The sequence below is a fragment of the Canis lupus genome, chromosome 5, assembly GCF_011100685.1.
Source record: "Canis lupus familiaris isolate Mischka breed German Shepherd chromosome 5, alternate assembly UU_Cfam_GSD_1.0, whole genome shotgun sequence".
Taxonomy (NCBI): domain Eukaryota; kingdom Metazoa; phylum Chordata; class Mammalia; order Carnivora; family Canidae; genus Canis; species Canis lupus.
In genome coordinates this window covers 53206582-53224015 of record NC_049226.1, presented here as the reverse complement: position 1 = coordinate 53224015, position 17434 = coordinate 53206582, and the positions used below count along the sequence as shown (strand labels likewise).

Here is a 17434-nt window from a genome sequence, read left to right as displayed (position 1 = left end):
TTTGTCTTTGAGAAAAGGATTTTGTTGTATTTTTCTTTAGTTCAAGTGTTGAGAGAGGTGCAAACTCTGCCCCCTCCCCGCCCCCCCTGAGAATAGCTCTGGAGATAGCAAGATACTTGAATCACAGTTCTAGCATTAACTTCTTATATATGAATTTTGAGTAAGTTTCTTAAGTTCTGTGATCCTCAGTTTTCTCCACAAAAACCCTTGTATCATTTAAATAAGAAAATGTGTATAAAGAACTTAACACACATGCAGGCATACAAATACATACAAAGTGCCCACTATGCTACAAGCATCAATATTATTATTATTATTATATGCCTTTGAGAAATACTTTTGACAATAGCCACCTTTCTCCAAATTGCTCTACTTCCTGAGCCCCAGAATTGTCTGCTTTCATCCTGCTTTTGGAGAACCACTCTGGTTCCTATCCTACAGCACCCTGTACTTTTCCTTCCATTTCTTAGATCTTTGCTACTGAAAGTGTAAGTCCATGGACCAGCAGAATAGAGAACTTTTTATAAACATCTCAAAGCCTTGAGAACTCTTTAAACATTTCTGTTGGTTATGTACTTAGGAGTGGATCACTGAGCCAGAGTATACATGTTCAGTTTTGGTAGTCATTACATGTTTCTGCACCAGTTTACACTTTTTCCAAGTGTTTGCACTAATTTATATTTCCACCAGCAATAGAAAACTTGCAGTTAGTCTGTGTTTTCACCAATGCTTGGGGCTGTCTCTTTAATTGTTGCTGGGTGGGCATGTATCATATGTTGTGGTTTTAATTTACATTTCTCTGGTGACTAAAACTACTGAGCATCTTTTCATGTGTTTATTGACCAGCTACGTCTCTTCTTTTCCAAATTTATTTTCCTGGAAGACATTTGATTTCTTCTGAAATGCCTAGGCTTTAAGTAAATTGCAGTCCTGGTGCTGATGGTTATTCCTTCTTCTATCAATACTTCTCCACTTTTAGGAGCTCCTGGATTATAATACCACAAAGGATTCCTTGGGACTGAGAATGTACAGATAATACTTTTTCTCTGACAGATACTTGTTTTTCTCAGATATAAGAGATTAGTACACCCAATTTGAATTCCCCTCTCAAATTCTAAAGCTGCAATACGAGTAGTGTATGAAACTTAAATTGTATGTTCAAACAACTAAATATTAATGTCAGTCATGCATTCCGTCCATACAGAAAATAGTTACTGAATGAGGGAGATCAATAACAACAAAAAATAGGTAATTACAGCACTTGATGTTAAGTGCCATCATGGAGAGGAGCTGTGATTGTACATTGGAGGGTCATTTAATACAGACAGTTGAGTTGTTGGCAGGAGGGGTGGATAGAGGTGTTGCTTAGGGAATGCTTACTGGAATGGTACTTGAGGTAAACTTCAAAAGACAAATGAAACTTGGACAGGTGAAACATTGGAGATGGGCGATTGGGGACATAGTTGGGTCACATGTTTAACTGAATTTGTTTATTATACTCAATAAAATTCCACTGAAATTTACTGAATGCTTATCATGAGCTAGATATATGTTAGCCTTGGAAATGGAAAGCAGAGCCCTGATGGTGAAATCAAAATGGTTGTAAATGACTAAAGTATACCATTTGAGGTGAAGGAATGGTGAAAGATGATATTAGAAAGGTAGGCAGATGCCTAAATATGTATTACGGAAATACTGTATATATATCTATGAAACTAAACAAAGCCTCTACTATTATATTAGTCATTCAGATTACCTCCTCATCCCAATTTTCCAACTGAGTACAGAACAGGAATGCCTGATGCCTTAGTTGTTAGCATCTGCCTTTGGCTCAGGTCGTGATCCCGGGGTCCTGGGATGGAGTCCCGCGTCAGGCTCCCTGTGGGGAGCCTGTTTGTCCCTCTGCCCATGTCTCTGCCTCTCTTTATCTCTCATGAATAAATAAAATCTTAAAAAACATACTAGGATAGGTTTCAGCTTCCTAGTATCAGTAGAACCTTCATTTTGGTGCTACCATAATTTGACCTGTGTCTCAGAACTTCTGTCCAACACCATTATAAAAAATTGTTGAATCTTCCCTTTGCTTTTTATTTCAATCAGCTTGCAGTATCTGTACCCGGAGGATGTATAGAAGACTAATCTTTCTTGCTCTTGAATATTTCATAGTATATCCCCAACCCCCCCCCCCCCCCCCCCCGCCCCGCTCCTTACTAAGGCCAGTTTCAAGGTCTTGCCCTAAAATTGTTAGATCCATGAAAGGAGCCTTATAGCTAGGGTAGTAAAATATTCCACTATAACTAGAAGAGTTATGTCCCTACCATCTCATTTTGGAATTCTGGGTCCCACTGCACCCAAACCCAAGTCATTTTTGCATACAGTGTTTAGATACTGTAGTATTTTTAATATAATAGTATTATTTTAGACATTGAGTGAAATCTGGGATGCACTGTACTTTGTAATCAGTATATAATTATTAAGAACATAGGTTTTAGAATCAGACAGTCTTGGATTTAAATACTGATTTTTTCCATTTGTAGTCATTTTTAATGTTTATAAGCCTCAGTTTCCTATAAAATTTCCTCTCACAGTTGTTATAAAGTTAAAATGAAGTAATGTATTTAAAAATGTTTAGCATGTGTGCATATACATAGACCTACAGCTGCTGGTTGTCCTCAGATTAGTGGGAAAGAATCATGAACTATCCTCAAATAACCCCCACTAGAAATTACATAGGAGCTTGCTATTTGAAGTTTGTGCATGCTTCTGAGAAAGATCTGGGTTGCAATTAAATCCTGTAGTCACGTTGAAGGATAATGCCCATCTCTTTTGTAGTCTCTCCTGTGCTTTCACTTGAAGACCCTCCTGATGAATTTAATGTACATTTTTGTAGCCTAAATTTTAAGTCAGGTCATTGCAAATGTACCCTGAAAGTTTTAGGAAACTTCTTCAGTTATATTCAGTAATATGGTGATAGATTTGATATTACTTGTTTAGGCTAATACTTTTCAAGTGCCAAAAAAGAAACTTACAAACAAATTTAGTACATTAGGTCAGGGGCTTTGTAAAAGCATAGGAAATATCACATGTAGCTGTTTGTGCTGTGAAGTGTATAAAATTAATTTTTTTTGCAGACTGAAACTTTACTGGTATAGTTCAAATTATTATATAGTATGTCCGTGACCTTTACAGCAGAGGGACAATTGACAAACCTTTGCTTTTATTTGAGCTTAGCAGAGAAATAGATCATAATTCAGGTCTAAAATAATACTTTGTTTCATAATTGTTCCTTTTGTTTTACTAGATATACTAATAATAAAATTGAATGAGGAAGTAGTTACTATGAATTAATATGGAATAATGTAGTACCTAACACAGTTACATGAAGTCCTGCATGTTGTGCATACAGAAAAATGTATTAGAGCTGGAAAACATCTAGAAAATGACAACTGAAATCATCAGGAAACTAGACTGGTTTAAAAGACTTATATCCTTCAGTGTGGAATGATTTTTAGGGATATAATTAGAAAAATCTTATAGTTGGAAGGGGAATTAGGCTTGATGTAGTCCAATCTGTAACTTAATGCAGGAATCTATCTAATGGTAATCCTGACAAATGGCTGAGCTTCTTCTGTTTGAATATTGGACAGTACATGCTCCTGGCTTTAAATCCAGGCCTTACCGCTTCATAGCTGAACGACTGTGGGCAAATTTTTAACTTCTCTGTGTCCCATTTTCCAGGCTTGGTAGTTATTGCCAGTAGCTTTGTCCCTTGAAATAGGCAAAGACTACAGGAGACCTGACCTTCAGCCCCCTCCTATCTACTATTGAGAGATTAATTGAGAATCAAGTGTTAGTGTTACACAGCCTGTGAAAAAGGTATGTTCAGTATATTATTTCACTCATATGTGGAATTTAAGAAACAAGTAAGCAAAGGTAAAAAAACCCCAGAGAGGCAAACCAAAAAATAGACTCTTAGTTATAGAGAACGAACTGGTGGCTACCATAGGGGAGGTAGGTGATGGAGATTAAGGAGTGCACTTGTCATCATGCGCGTTAGGTGATGTATGGAAGTGTTGAATCACCATATTGTACACCTGAAACTAATATTACCCCTGTATGTTAACTAACTGGAACTAAAAAACTTTAAAAAATTGGCAAAAGATTTGAATAGACACTTAAGAGATGGGTGTCTGATAAACACATGAAAAGATGTTCAACAGCATGAATCATCAGGGAAATACAAATTAGGAGCTATCACACACCTAGTGAAATGGCTAAAATTAAAAAAAAAAAGGCTGACAAACCAAGTGCTGGGAAAAAACGAACTAGAACTCATATATACCACTGGTGAGAATACAAATGGTACACAATGCTGGGAAACAGTTTGGTAGTTTAAATATAAATTTACCATACAACCCAGCAATCCAATACTTAGAAATCTACTCAAAAGAAATGAAGACACATTGGCCTCACCTACCCACCCTCACTACAGACACAAATAGCAGACTTACTCATAATCTCCAAAAGCTGGAAACTATCAGCTGGTGAATGGATAAACACATTGTGTGATACACATACAATGGAACGTTACTCAGCAATAAAATAGAATAAACTGCTGATAAATGCAAAAAGAAAAAATCCACAAAAGTGGGCAAATCTCAAAAGCATTAAGCATAAGAAGCCAGAGTTGAAAGGTTATGTACCACATGGTTTCATTTATACAATGTTCAGAAAAATACTATAGTAACAGGAAACAGGTCAATAATTGGCAGGAATTGGGGATGGGGGAAGGGGCCTGACTGCAAAAGGGCATGATGGAGTTTTTACATGATGATGGAAATGAGTTACGTTTGATTTTAGTGATAATTCCATGACCATATTTGCAAAAATTCATGGTACCATATAAGATGGACATATTTTAAACTTCAATAAAATGACTTTAAAAAAGGTACACATAGGGTACAGTGTTAAGTAGGAAAGTTTCTTGAGTAGGGGTTAGTTTTCAGTATAGGCTGGAGTAGTGAAAAAGAGGATTCCTAGAGCAGGTGACTGTTCGTTGAAAGAGTTTCTGTCAATTATTCCTAGTTCTTCTTGAACAATATAAATCAGTTTCATTCTTCTGTATGACAGCTCTTCACCTTATCAAATATAAAATTCTAAAAAGCATAGATAGTGTAAGTATGGATTTTTTTTCCCACGAAGTTCCATAGCTTTGAAGAATATTTTGTGTAATTTGGCTGTGATTTAGAAAAAGCATAGTGGAACATGATGAGTGGTAAATTTGTAGAATTCATTTACCCAAGAAATTGTGTGGGCTATAAATTTATTTCTGTTAGTTCATGGATGGTAGTTCAGCAAAATTACAAATCTGAAGTTCAAAACTTTTGAGTTTTAAAGTATACTAAATACTGGGGATCCCTGGGTGGCTCAGTGGTTTAGCGCCTGCCTTTGGCTCAGGGCGCAATCCTAGAGTCCCGGGATCGAGTCCTGCGTCGGGCTCCCTGCATGGAGCCTGCTTCTCCCTCTGCCTGTGTCTCTGCCCCTCTCTCTCTCTTTCTCTCTCTCTCTCTATCATGAATAAATAAATAAAATCTTTAAAAAAAATAATAAAGTATACTAAATACTGAATTAATTCAATTCAGCTGTGAATGGCAGCGATCTTCAAAAAAAAAAAAAAAAAGAGTGACTTAAACAAGATAGTACTTTGTTTTCTTCTAACAGTCTGAGTAGATGCTAGAATGTTGTTATACCCAGTGGCATCAAAAACATGGGCTTCTCTCTTCTGTTGCTCCCACCTGCCTAACCCTGTCCTCAAGGTTCAAGATGATGGCTTTGGAATTCCAGGCTTTAGGATGGAGGAAGGGTGAAGAAGCAGCTTGTGAGGGACCTTTCTACTTATTTTTGGCCAGGATATAGTAATATGGCACATCTAGTTAAAAGAGATGTTAAGATGCAGCCTCTGCTCTGGGTAGCTGTGAACTCAGGTGTAATTTGGGAATCTGTATGTCTGGGAAGGAAGGGTGGAATAAACACTGGGAGTGCCAGCAAGCAGTATGACAGAACTACTTTGTTCACTTGTTAAGTGTTTAGCGCAGTGCTTACCATAGTAGGCGTTCCTTAAATAGCTGTTTCGTGGATAAACATTCCTTATTACTTGTATTCATCTGGATATTTACTCTGTATACATGATAAATCATGGTGGATTTGTCTATCCCTGATAATTCTTTTTAAAATTTTATTTATTTGACAGCATAAGCCGGGGGGAGGAGCAGAGGCAGAGGGAGAAGCAGAAGCAGACTCTCGACTGAGCAGGGAGCCTGATGCAGGGCTCCATCCTTGGACTCTGGGATCATGACCTGAGCTGAAGACAGATGCTTAACTGACTGAGCCACCCAGGTGCCCCACCCCTGCTATTTTTTTTTTTTTTAATGTTCTCTCTTATCTGTGTTCTTCCTTTACAAACAAAGTATCTCTAATAGTCTGCAGACGGATTTAATACCATACAGAATTTATTTTAGCTCCTTTATTGCTGATGTTTTTCCCCTTGCTAAAATTGGAGTCCTGTTAAACCTCTCTTTTCATGTGTATTTGATCAACATAGTCCTGGCATGTGGAAAGTACTCCGTAAATGTTTTTAGATTGAGTAAATGAATGGAAGTAAAACTGATGAATCCAAGCCTTTTTTTTTTTTTTTTCCCCAATTACTTCCCTAGAAGAGTTTATGGTTATAATACAGAAGAAATTCTTGGTCTTAAATCTGTTTTTCTTACAATATTCTTAGAAATATTCCTTTGGCTTTCAGGTAGAATATGATTATGAGATAATTTGGATTAAATTAATTATTACTAAGTACTAATTCACTTAAGTTATTAGGCAATATGGACTAATATAGTTCAGCAAAAGAAGAGGCATTCACAATGTATTTGACACTTTTTTTTTTAAGATTTTATTTTTACACAGTCTCCACCCCCAGCACGGTACTCGAAGTCACAACCTCGAGTTCAAGAGTTGCATGTTTCATTGACTGAGCTAGCTGGGCTCCCCTCAATACATTTGACTCTTGATCTCAGATGTCTAATTAGTTTATCAGCATCCCTGTTTCAAGGAATAATGTCGTTTCTTTTCCAGTGCTTTATGGGGAAAAGTTTCTTCAGATATAAAAATAAATGAGTCAGTTATTTCCTCAGATATCATAAAGTAATGCTTTTTAAAAAAATACTTTTATTTATTTTTAAAAGTTTTATTTATTTGAGAGAGTGAGTGAGAGAGAGAGCACGCAAGCAGAGGGAGAGGAAGAAGCAGATTCCCTTGCTAAGCAGGGAACCTGATATGGGTCTGGATCCCAGGACCCTAAGATCATGACCTGAGTTGAAGGCAGGTCCTTAACCAACTGAGCCATCCAGGTACCCCCCAAATTACTTTCATTTAGAAGTTTTTTTTTTTCAGTTTTATTGAAGTATGATTGATAAAATTGTAAGATATTTAAAACGTACATCATGTGGGCAGCCCGGGTGGCTCAGCGGTTTAGTGCCACCTTCAGTCCAGGGGGTGATCCTGGAGACCCAGGATTGAGTCCCGTGTTGGGCTCCCTGCATGGAGCCTGCTTCTCCCTCTGCCTGTGTCTCTGCCTCTCTCTCTCTGATGCTCATGAGTAAATAAATAAAATCTTTAAAAAAAATAAAATGTATATCATGATGATTTGATGTACGTGTACGTGGCAAAAGGATTTCTCCCATCTAGTTAACACACCTATCATCTCACATTTTATGTTTATAAATATATATATAAAAATAATATACTTAAATATATATATATCTTATACATGTATGAACATTTAAATTTTCCTCTTAGCAAATTTCAGTTATATAATAGTGTTTTCAACGATAGTCACCAAGTTTTATATTAGATCCTCAGATCTTATTCATCTTATAGATGAAAGTTTGTAGTTTTACCAAACTCCCCTTTTCTACAAGTTTGACTTTAAGGTTCCACATATAAACAATATCATGCCGTGTTTGTTTTTATCTGGCTTATTTCGTAAGTGAGAGGCATAACGCCTTAAAGTCTTTCCACATTGTTGCAAACAGGACTTACTTTCTCATGGTTGAATAATGTGTGTATGTATGTGTGTGTATGTATGTATCACATCTTTATTCATTTGTTGACAGACACCTAGGTAGGTAGTTTCTGTGTCTTGGCTGTTGTGAATAATGCTGCAGTGAACATGAAAGTGCTGATATTTCTCTGATACCCTGTTTTCATTTTTTTTTCTTTTGGGTATATATTCAGAAATGGGATTGCTGGATCATATGATAGTTTTCTATTAGTTTTTTAAGGAACCTCCATGCTGTTTTTTACTTCTTTTTTTTTTTTTTAATTTTTTATTCATTTATGATAGTCACAGAGAGAGAGCGAGAGAGAGAGGCAGAGAGAGAAGCAGGCTCCATGCACCGGGAGCCTGATGTGGGATTCGATCCCGGGTCTCCAGGATCGCGCCCTGGGCCAAAGGCAGGCGCCAAACCTCTGCGCCACCCAGGGATCCCCATGCTGTTTTTTAAATAGTGGTTGTACCAATTTATATTCCCACCAACAGTGTGTGTTTCCTCTTTTCTCACATTCTTGGCAACACTTATCTCTTGGTTTTTTTTTTTTTTTTTTTTTTTTTTGGTGGCAGCTATTTTAAAATGCAGGTGTGAAGTGATATACATTATACTTTTGATTTGCATTTCCTTGATGATTGATGTTGAGTACCTGAGTACCTTTTCATATATTTGTTGGCCATTTGTATGTCTTCTTTGGAAGAAGTTTATTCAGTTCCTCTATTTTTTCTTTTAAATATTTTATTTATTCAAGAGGAACACAGAGAAAGAGGCAGAGACATAGAGGAAGAAGCAGGCTCCTTGCAAGGAGCCTAATGGGAACTTGATCTCAGGATGCCATGATTACTAGCTGAGCCCAAGGCAGATGCTCAACCACCGAGCAATCCAGCTGCCCCTGTTCCTCTATTTTTTAAACAGGTTTTTTTTTTTCTATTTAATTTTGAGAGTTGTTTATATATTTTGGATATTAACCCCTTATCAGATATATGATTTGCAAGTATTTTCTTCCATTCTGTAAGTTGCTGTTTCATCTTGTTTCCTTTTCCGTGCAAAAATTTTTAGTTTGATGTAGTCTCACTTGTTTATTTTTGCTTTTGTTGTCTGTCATTGCTTTTTTGGTCAAATCTAAAAAAATCATTATCAAGACTTACGTCAAGGAACTTACCACCTATGTTTTCTTCTAGAAGTTTAATGGCTTCATAATCTGTTTTGAGTTGATGTGTGTGTAATGTGTAAGATAGGGTTCTAGTTTCATTCTTTTATATTTGGCTGTCTACTTTTCCCACCCAGCACCATTTATTGAAGAGATTATCCTTTCTCCATTGTATATTCTTGACTCTTTTGTTGAAAATTAATTGACCCATATATGCATAGGTTTATTTCTGGGTTCTCAATCCTATTCCATTGACCTATGTGTCTTATTTTTATGCCAGTATTCGACTGTTTTGATTTTTAAAACTTGGAATATAGTTTGAGGTTGGGAACTGCTAGCTTTGTTCTTTCTCAAGATTGTCTTGGGGAAAAAAAAAAAAGATTGCCTTGGCATTTGGGGTCATTTGTGGTTCCATATAAACTTTAGGATTTTTTTTCTGATTCTGTGAAAAACTCCATTAGAATTTTGATGGAGGTCACATTGAATCTGTAGGATGCTTTGAGTAGGAGAGAGATTTTAACATTAACAATTCTTCTGTCTGTGAGTGTGATATATCTATTGTGTCTTTTATCAGTGTCTTATATTTTCAGTGTACAGATCTTTCACCTCCTTGGTTAAATTTATTCCTAAGTATTTTATTCTTTAGATAAAATTGTAAGTGGCATTGTTTTCTTAATTTCTCTGATAGTTCATTGTGTATAGAAACACAACCGATTTTTGCATATCGATTTTGTATACTGTAGCTTTATTGAGTTTGTTGACAAAGTAATACTTCGTCATTAAATTTTTTTTTGAGTAATTTCACTTTCTATTTTCTTTGTTTTTTGGTTTAAGCATATGGCATTAAAAAACAAAGAATCCATCTGTTTTTTAGAGTCTTTGCTCTTATTTCTTTGATCTGGAAAGAGTGTATATGTTCTTAGTAGTCAGTAGTTTCAATTATCAAATAGGGAAGGAGGAAGTGAACCTTTTTTTTTTTTTTGTATTGACAAGGGGGTGCAGCTATGGTTACTTTTATTGAGGCTGGGATTTGAGGAGAGATCTATTTTTTAGGCCTTGCAGACAAGTGTATGGGTAATATGAAATTCCCAAAGGTGAGTACTAAACTATGCAGGCATCAAGAAACCATTAGGTTATTTTAATGGAGTAGAAAGTCCCTGAAATTGACTCAGCCATAAAAAAAGAATGAAATCTTGCCATTTGCAACAACTTGGATGAATCTAGAGCATATAATGCTAAGTGAAGTCAGTCAGAGAAAGACAAATACCATATGACTTCACTCATATGTGGAATTTAAGAGACAAACAAAAGAGACAACAACAAAAACAGACTGTTAAATACAGAGAACAAACTCGTGGTTACCAGAGGGGAGAGGGGGGTGTTGGGTGAAATAGGTGAGGAACATTAAGAGTGCACTTCGCATGATAAGCACTGAGTAATGTGTAGAATTGTTGAATCACTGTATTGAATACCTGAAATTAATGTAACAGTATATGTTAATTACACTGGAGTTAAAAAAAATTAATTAAAAAAATAAAATCCCTGAAATTGATAATATTTTTTTGGAGTTCTGGAGATATATTTTGGAATCTTAGGATAGATTGCTTGACCTTCATATAATGGCTCCCAATTTGTTTGTTTTATTATGTAAGCAAAGTAAATTTCAAGCTTCACTGAAGTCTTTGAGATGATAATTTACCACTTGAGAAAGTTATAAAGGTAAAAATAATCTCTAATAACAAGAAACTCAGTTCTTCCTAGGTCAGCCCATTTCGTGTGTGTATTGTTTGGATGGGGGCATTTTTACGTTTAGTTAAACTTGCTTCCTATGAACTGAAGTGAGGCAGCTTGAGATTACATGTTGTGCCACTTCGTATTGCATCACCTTGGATAAGTTACTTTTCTTTGCCTCAGGTTTCTCATCTCTACAATGGAGGATAATAATACTTCATAGAATTGTGGGGTTGAGTGAGCAGGGTAATTAGTACTTAGAATAATGCTTAGGATAGAACAAGCAATAAATGTCATTGTCATTTTCTATCATTGTTATTAACATATTTGTTTTAATGATTTGAAACTTGACTCCAAGAAATATTTAGGAGAAACTGTCCCCTGATTCTTTGATTTTTAGCATATAGGCTGTGTGCCATCAAGTGAAATAGAGGACATAGGTTTGGTGGAGGAAGGGGCGGAAAATGCTGAGTTTACTTCTGAACAAGCCGAATTTGAGGTATTTATGGAATAATACTAGTATTGAGATAACGTGAATTTGAAGAAGAGGGCAGAGTCTTTGGCACATCAGAGGTATAAGAGATGGGTTAGATAATTTAAGGATCTACTTTGGCTATAGATTTGGGGACACTATGAGTTTGTCCCCTACTTTGGGGACACTACATTTTAAAGAACAGGTGGAAGCCCTAAAGGAGACCATGTGAGAGTTAGTAGAAGAACCAGGAGAGAGAAGTGCCACCAAAAAGGGAGAGTAATTAATGTTGTCAGTTGCAACAGAGATTACAGCAATCTGAGAACTGGAAAGTATACATGGCTTGATAATTAACAGTTCTTTTGTGACCATTTGGTTTCAGTAGAGGAGTTAAGGCAGAAGCCAGATTGCAGTGATACTAGAAGAGTGAAAAGGGAGGAGGAACAGACAATAAATGTACATTACTGTTTGGAGAAATGTTGATGAAACAAATGTTCAAAACTAAAGGAAGATGCAGGGTAAATGAAAGATTTGGGACAGGATACTGATGGGCGAAGGAAAAGGAGCTATTAGAAAAGAGAAAGGTTGAGTATAAGGAAAGTGTAGAAGAGATGAGATCAAGGCCACAAGTTGATGACACTGGCCTTGAATAGGAGGAGGGTGAAAACATCTAAAACTGGAGCAAAGAGAGATCTGGATATAATCAAGCCTTGAAGATAGAGGAAATCACTCATAAGGACTTCATTTCCCCCCAAAGAAATGGAAGGGGAATTTGCTGAAAGGCGTCAAGGGTTGACTAGGTATTGTGAGGAGAATGGTCAATATTTAGAATAGTAATTGAGGGAAATAGGAGGGGAGGCTGACAAATTTGATTTCTAGTGGAGGGATTTTTCATTTGAGCAGTATCTGGATAATACTTGTAGTGTGGATACTATGAATGTGTTATATGAAAGAGAAAGGCCTATTATTTCATTTAATGCAAGATACATTTATTTGGCATGTATTATGTCCATAATACTGTGCTATGTGCTTGTGGGAGATTCAGATGAATACTGACTGCCTTACTTGAGGTGAGGGTGGATATGAGCTCATAGCTCATGTTGTATGATTTATTAAGATCACAAATATTTACAATAGCCTAAAATGATAAATGATACTTGAGCTTTGTAAACATACTTATGAGGGTTTGAAAAAAGTAGAGATTCCATTAAATAAGGGGAAATAGTAAGGCTTTATGGAAAAGGCAAAAACCCCATAAAATAAGGGCTACATGTGTATTTTCTGATGAAAATAGTAATGAAATCAGTTACAAGTTTTTAATTTATTACAGCAATCATTCATTCTTCTAAAATACAATGACTGACATTAACCAGAAATGAAGAAATGAAGAGATTAACAAAACATAGTGAATTCTGTCCTATCCAAAAGATGTTCCAAAGTTGGTTATTTTTATTTATTTATTTTTTTTTTTGCAGTAATACAGAATTCTGTGATCCTTTCCACAAATACTCAGTGAACTTCTCCTGTTGGGTACTGATGATTTAGAGAAGACTAAGAAGCATTTTCTTTCCTGTAGGAGTGCATACTCTAGTAGAAGAAACAGAAGTATAAAGAACTTAATTTCTTTGGGTAGCCCCGATGGCGCAGCGGTTTAGCGCCCCCTTCAGCCCAGGGCCTGATCCTGGAGACCTGGGATCGAGTCCTACGTTAGGCTCCTGCATGGAGCTTGCTTCTCCCTCCTCCTGTGTCTCTGCCTCTCTCTCTCTCTCTCTCTATCATAAATAAATAAATACATCTTAAAAAAAAAAAGAACTTCTTTGCAATAAGTGATATAAAAGTGGTACACGTGAGTGAAGAAATTTGGAGTTACAGTGGAAGGAAGAATGAATAAATGACTATGTTGCTATGACAGCAAGTTTTTTCTTTTTCTTTTCTTTAGTTGGAGAACATCAATTGACAGGCCATAAAGTGGCAGTTAAAATCTTAAATAGACAGAAGATTCGCAGTTTAGATGTTGTTGGAAAAATAAAACGAGAAATTCAAAATCTAAAACTCTTTCGTCATCCTCATATTATCAAACTGTAAGTATTTTTGTACGCGATAATGTAAAAAAGCAACTGTGTGATATATTTCCTATGAATTTACTAATTGTTTATTTTTAATTTTTTATAAAAGTATAAATTTTTTATATTTATTTTCAGCAAGTATTTAACCTCTATCAATCCTTTCTTGCATATTTTTAGTTTATAATTAAGTCATTTTTCAAATTTGATACTATTTTCAAGTGATGAATGCAGCTTAAAAGTTGACTCTTCTCTAGTATTTACTTTGAAAGGCATTTAGGACTTTGATATTCATTTTATAATTTTTTTCTAAGTCTCTTTGCATTAACATTACAGTGATTTCTTTTTAGAAAGGTAGACTGTAACTGTTAAAAGGTTATCCACCATTATACTTGCAAAACTGCAGTAATTACTGTGATTACTGATAGCAAAGCTCTTACGAAGGCAAGTGAATTTTTCTTTTTGATAGGACAAGTTACAAACTTAAAAGATAAGTAAATATGAAGGGACTGATAGTTGATTAATTATAATGAAAGATAAATTAAAATTGATTAGACCCATAGAAAATGTAGATACTGAGTATGTAACAGTATTCTTTTAAATTACTTAAAGTTGTAGTTTAATATTTACTGAGAAAATGTCATATGTTAAACACTGAAATTGTCTTTTTCATCTTAAAGTTTGGATAGAATTTTGTAAAATAAATATTAATCTTGTTGAATACTTGCTAATGGCTAGGTATGCTGAGCATTTTACATATATAATTTCACTTTCTCCTCTTGATAAGCCTATAGGGTAGGTAGTATTGTTTTCAGTTTATAAATAAGGAAATTGCATGTCTAAAGAGTATCAGCAGTGTGTCCAAGGTCAAAAAGCCAGTAACTTGCAGAGCTAGTAGTTCATATCTGACTCCAAATGTCATGCTGTTAATGCTTTTCTCCAGTCTTTCTTAAAACAAAGTTATATAAATTCCTTTTAAGGAGAAAATAAATTTGTGGATAATTATTTTTAGTATATTGTTACTTAAGTACATAGAAACAAAGAATTAGATGTAATAAACTCCATTATGCTTAGAGCTTCGACCCTATTTTGAAACCAAAATAAATTCACAATTTGAATAAAAGACAATGAATGAAGTCAATGAAATTCAAAGTAGTATCTAGGGTATAATGTGATAAATAATGGTGGTTTCCAAAAACCAAATCATGGTTAGTTTAATAGTAGAAGGACATCCAATACCATATTTATATTTTGATTCAAGTAATGTTGAAGAGAAAGCCTGTTCATATGTATATACTGTAAAAAAAAATCATCATTAATGTCTTTGAGGCTTTTTTTTACTAGTTCATTATAATCAGACATTATATTTACCCTGAACTTTGTTAGTGAGCAGTCTTTGGATGTCAGTGTTAATGAGGAACAATTTGATAGCCTGCAGAGGTACATTATTTGCCTTTTGACAAGGCTAGTATAGTAGCTGTGGAAGGCTGAATAATGCCCCACCCCAAGATATCCTAATTTCCAGAATCTTTGAATATGTTACATTACATGGCAAAGGGGAATTAAAGTTATAGATGGATTGGTTGCTAATCAGCTGACCTTAGAATAGGGAGATTTTCCTTGATATTCTGGGTGTGCTGATGGTAATCACAGTGGTTATTAAAAGTGAATGGGGTGGTCAGAGGACTCAGAGAAAGAGATTTGAGAGTGAAGTGAGGTCAGAGTGATAAAATGTGAGAAGGACTCAAATGGCTGTTGCTGACTTTGAAGATAGAGGAAGAAGGCCATGAACCAAAAAATGTAGGCAGTCTTTAAAGTTGGAAAATATAATAATTTCCCTATAGAGCCTTGCTACCAACCTTGATTTTAGCCCAGTGAGATGTGTCAGACTTCTAAAAAACTACAAGATAATACATTTTTGTTGTTTTAAGATACCAAATTTGAAATATGGCAGCAGTAGGAAACTAATATAGGAGCATTCTTTTTCTTTTCTTTTTTTTTTTTCCCTCTCCCCCCCTTTTTTTTCCCCAGGAGCATTCTTGAAATCTTTAAATGAGTGGATTATCCAATTATTGCTGGATTTGGGAATGTGCCTTTAGTCTTTACTTGCACTAGCTACATTTATTGTTAGTGAACTGTTACAAATTGGTTTGTTTGGTGTATCTTACCAACATATGAATATATGCCTAACTGTTCAAAGAAGGCGCTTTCTGGAGGTGCTTGGTGTGCGGTTGGGTGGCAGTGATGACTCAGCTCTCACACTGTTATGGTGAGAAGTGCATTCTAAAGTGAGCTTCAGTATCCTTTCATCTTCATGTGAAGTTCACTTGTTTATCAACATAAATGAGAAATGAAGTCTCTGAAATCACACAGCAGCACGTGATTGATTACAAGCTTATTGTTTAGGACCTACATTTTAGGTGATCCAGAATAGGTATAGAATAAGCAGGTTTTTAAAGATTATCATAAGAATTAAAATACCACCTGCTAGCTTGGTGACTCATCTCTCCTAATCTTTGTTTCCTTAATGTTAAAATGGGGATGTGTTTGCACTGGTATAATGCCTGGTGTTTGATGAGCATTGGCCTAAAGTAGGAGATGGCAACCTACAAGCTGATTTCGGTCCACTTTTATGATTCTTAACTGCTTTTCCCCCTACTTGAAACAGGTCTTATCTGACTTCAACTACATGTTAATAACGACTTTATTCTTGTTACCGAGTGGTTTCTAAGTTAAATCTCTTTGCTCTTGCTTACTGAGCAGCCACTTCCTATTTGAGGAGGGAGAAAGCTGGGAGGCCAGATTAGAGTATCACATGCCAGAATGAGAGTGAAGGGAGAGATCTCTTTATTTGCCTCATTCCTTGACCTCTTCCCTTTTAGAATACCAATCCTGAAAGACCCCAGAGAAATTTTGCCCATTTAGTGTATGAGTCCTAGTTCCTGTTCTGTTACCACAAACACAAATCAGATTTTGTTAGTAAGCAGTTGGAACTGTCAGGATTTAAAAACTTATTTTTGATGTCGTATCTACTAGTGTTTTCTTGCCTTCGTTTTTATAATTATTTATAATTTTAAATTTTGGTTTGGCTAATTATCTCATTCTGGCTTAGAATTATTTAAGTATTTGCTATTTTGTGAGAGAAATGTAGAATGTTCCCAGGGTTGATTGGAAAGTAATTAGCAGAGGTGAATTTAATTTTTAAAGCTTCTGGCTTCCAGCCTTGAGCTTAATCCATTCAGCCAGATTGCCTCTTTAATTGCGGACTGAATTAAAAAAAGAAAAAGCACTCGTGTATCTTTGCTATAGAACAAGCTTATTGACATAGCCTCTAAGAGTGTTAGTGATTTAAACAGGGAGAGAGACCTGATCCTTTTGGTGGTTTTGTTTGTTTTATACAGTCTTGGATTAACTGCCAAGAATAGTTCCCTTGTTACAGAATGGGCCTCTAGTTTCTCTAGCAAGAAAGCTTGAAAACCAAAAATCAAGAATGTAGGGTATTTATTGCATGATTTCTCTGTTAACTCAAATTGTAAAATCCCACTGGGAGAAAATTGAATGGAGTAAACAGGATTCAAAGGAAACTCCAAACTTTCCCATGTACTAGAATTTGTTGATTTTATTTTCGTCTTTGTTTTTTCTAACCCCCTATAGTTCTTAGGGAACTTCACTTTAACAAATCAAAAGATCAGTACTTTCTAATTTGGTAGAGCTGGTTTTCTCTGTTTACTTTTTAAAGTTTTTATCTTCTTCAACCTCTGGACAGCTCTTTAACATTGCTCACCATTACCACCTTGAAATGTTGTAGTCTCTGGGTTTCTATAACATCACAGTCTTCTAATTTTCCTTTTTCATTTTTTCCTCTTAAGCCTTTCTTTTATGGGCCTTTTTTATCTTCATGGCGTTAAATATTGAT

At 35.5% G+C, this 17434-nt stretch overlaps 1 protein-coding gene across 4 annotated transcripts in view; it reads left to right on the top strand.

The window, feature by feature from the left end:
• PRKAA2 (protein kinase AMP-activated catalytic subunit alpha 2) overlaps nt 1-17434 on the top strand; it is a 67510-nt gene that overhangs the window by 15500 nt on the left and 34576 nt on the right. For 3 of the 4 annotated variants that reach the window (XR_005359722.1, XM_038537419.1, XM_038537421.1), the window contains exon 2: nt 13395-13536. Coding sequence is in view for 2 of the 4 variants with exons in the window: in XM_038537419.1 (XP_038393347.1) it covers nt 13395-13536 (142 nt within the window). In the remaining 2 variants the exon portion in view is untranslated. Of the gene's footprint in view, nt 1-6350; nt 6397-13394; nt 13537-17434 lie in introns of those variants that run through there. The other variant, XM_038537420.1, reaches the window with a different exon arrangement.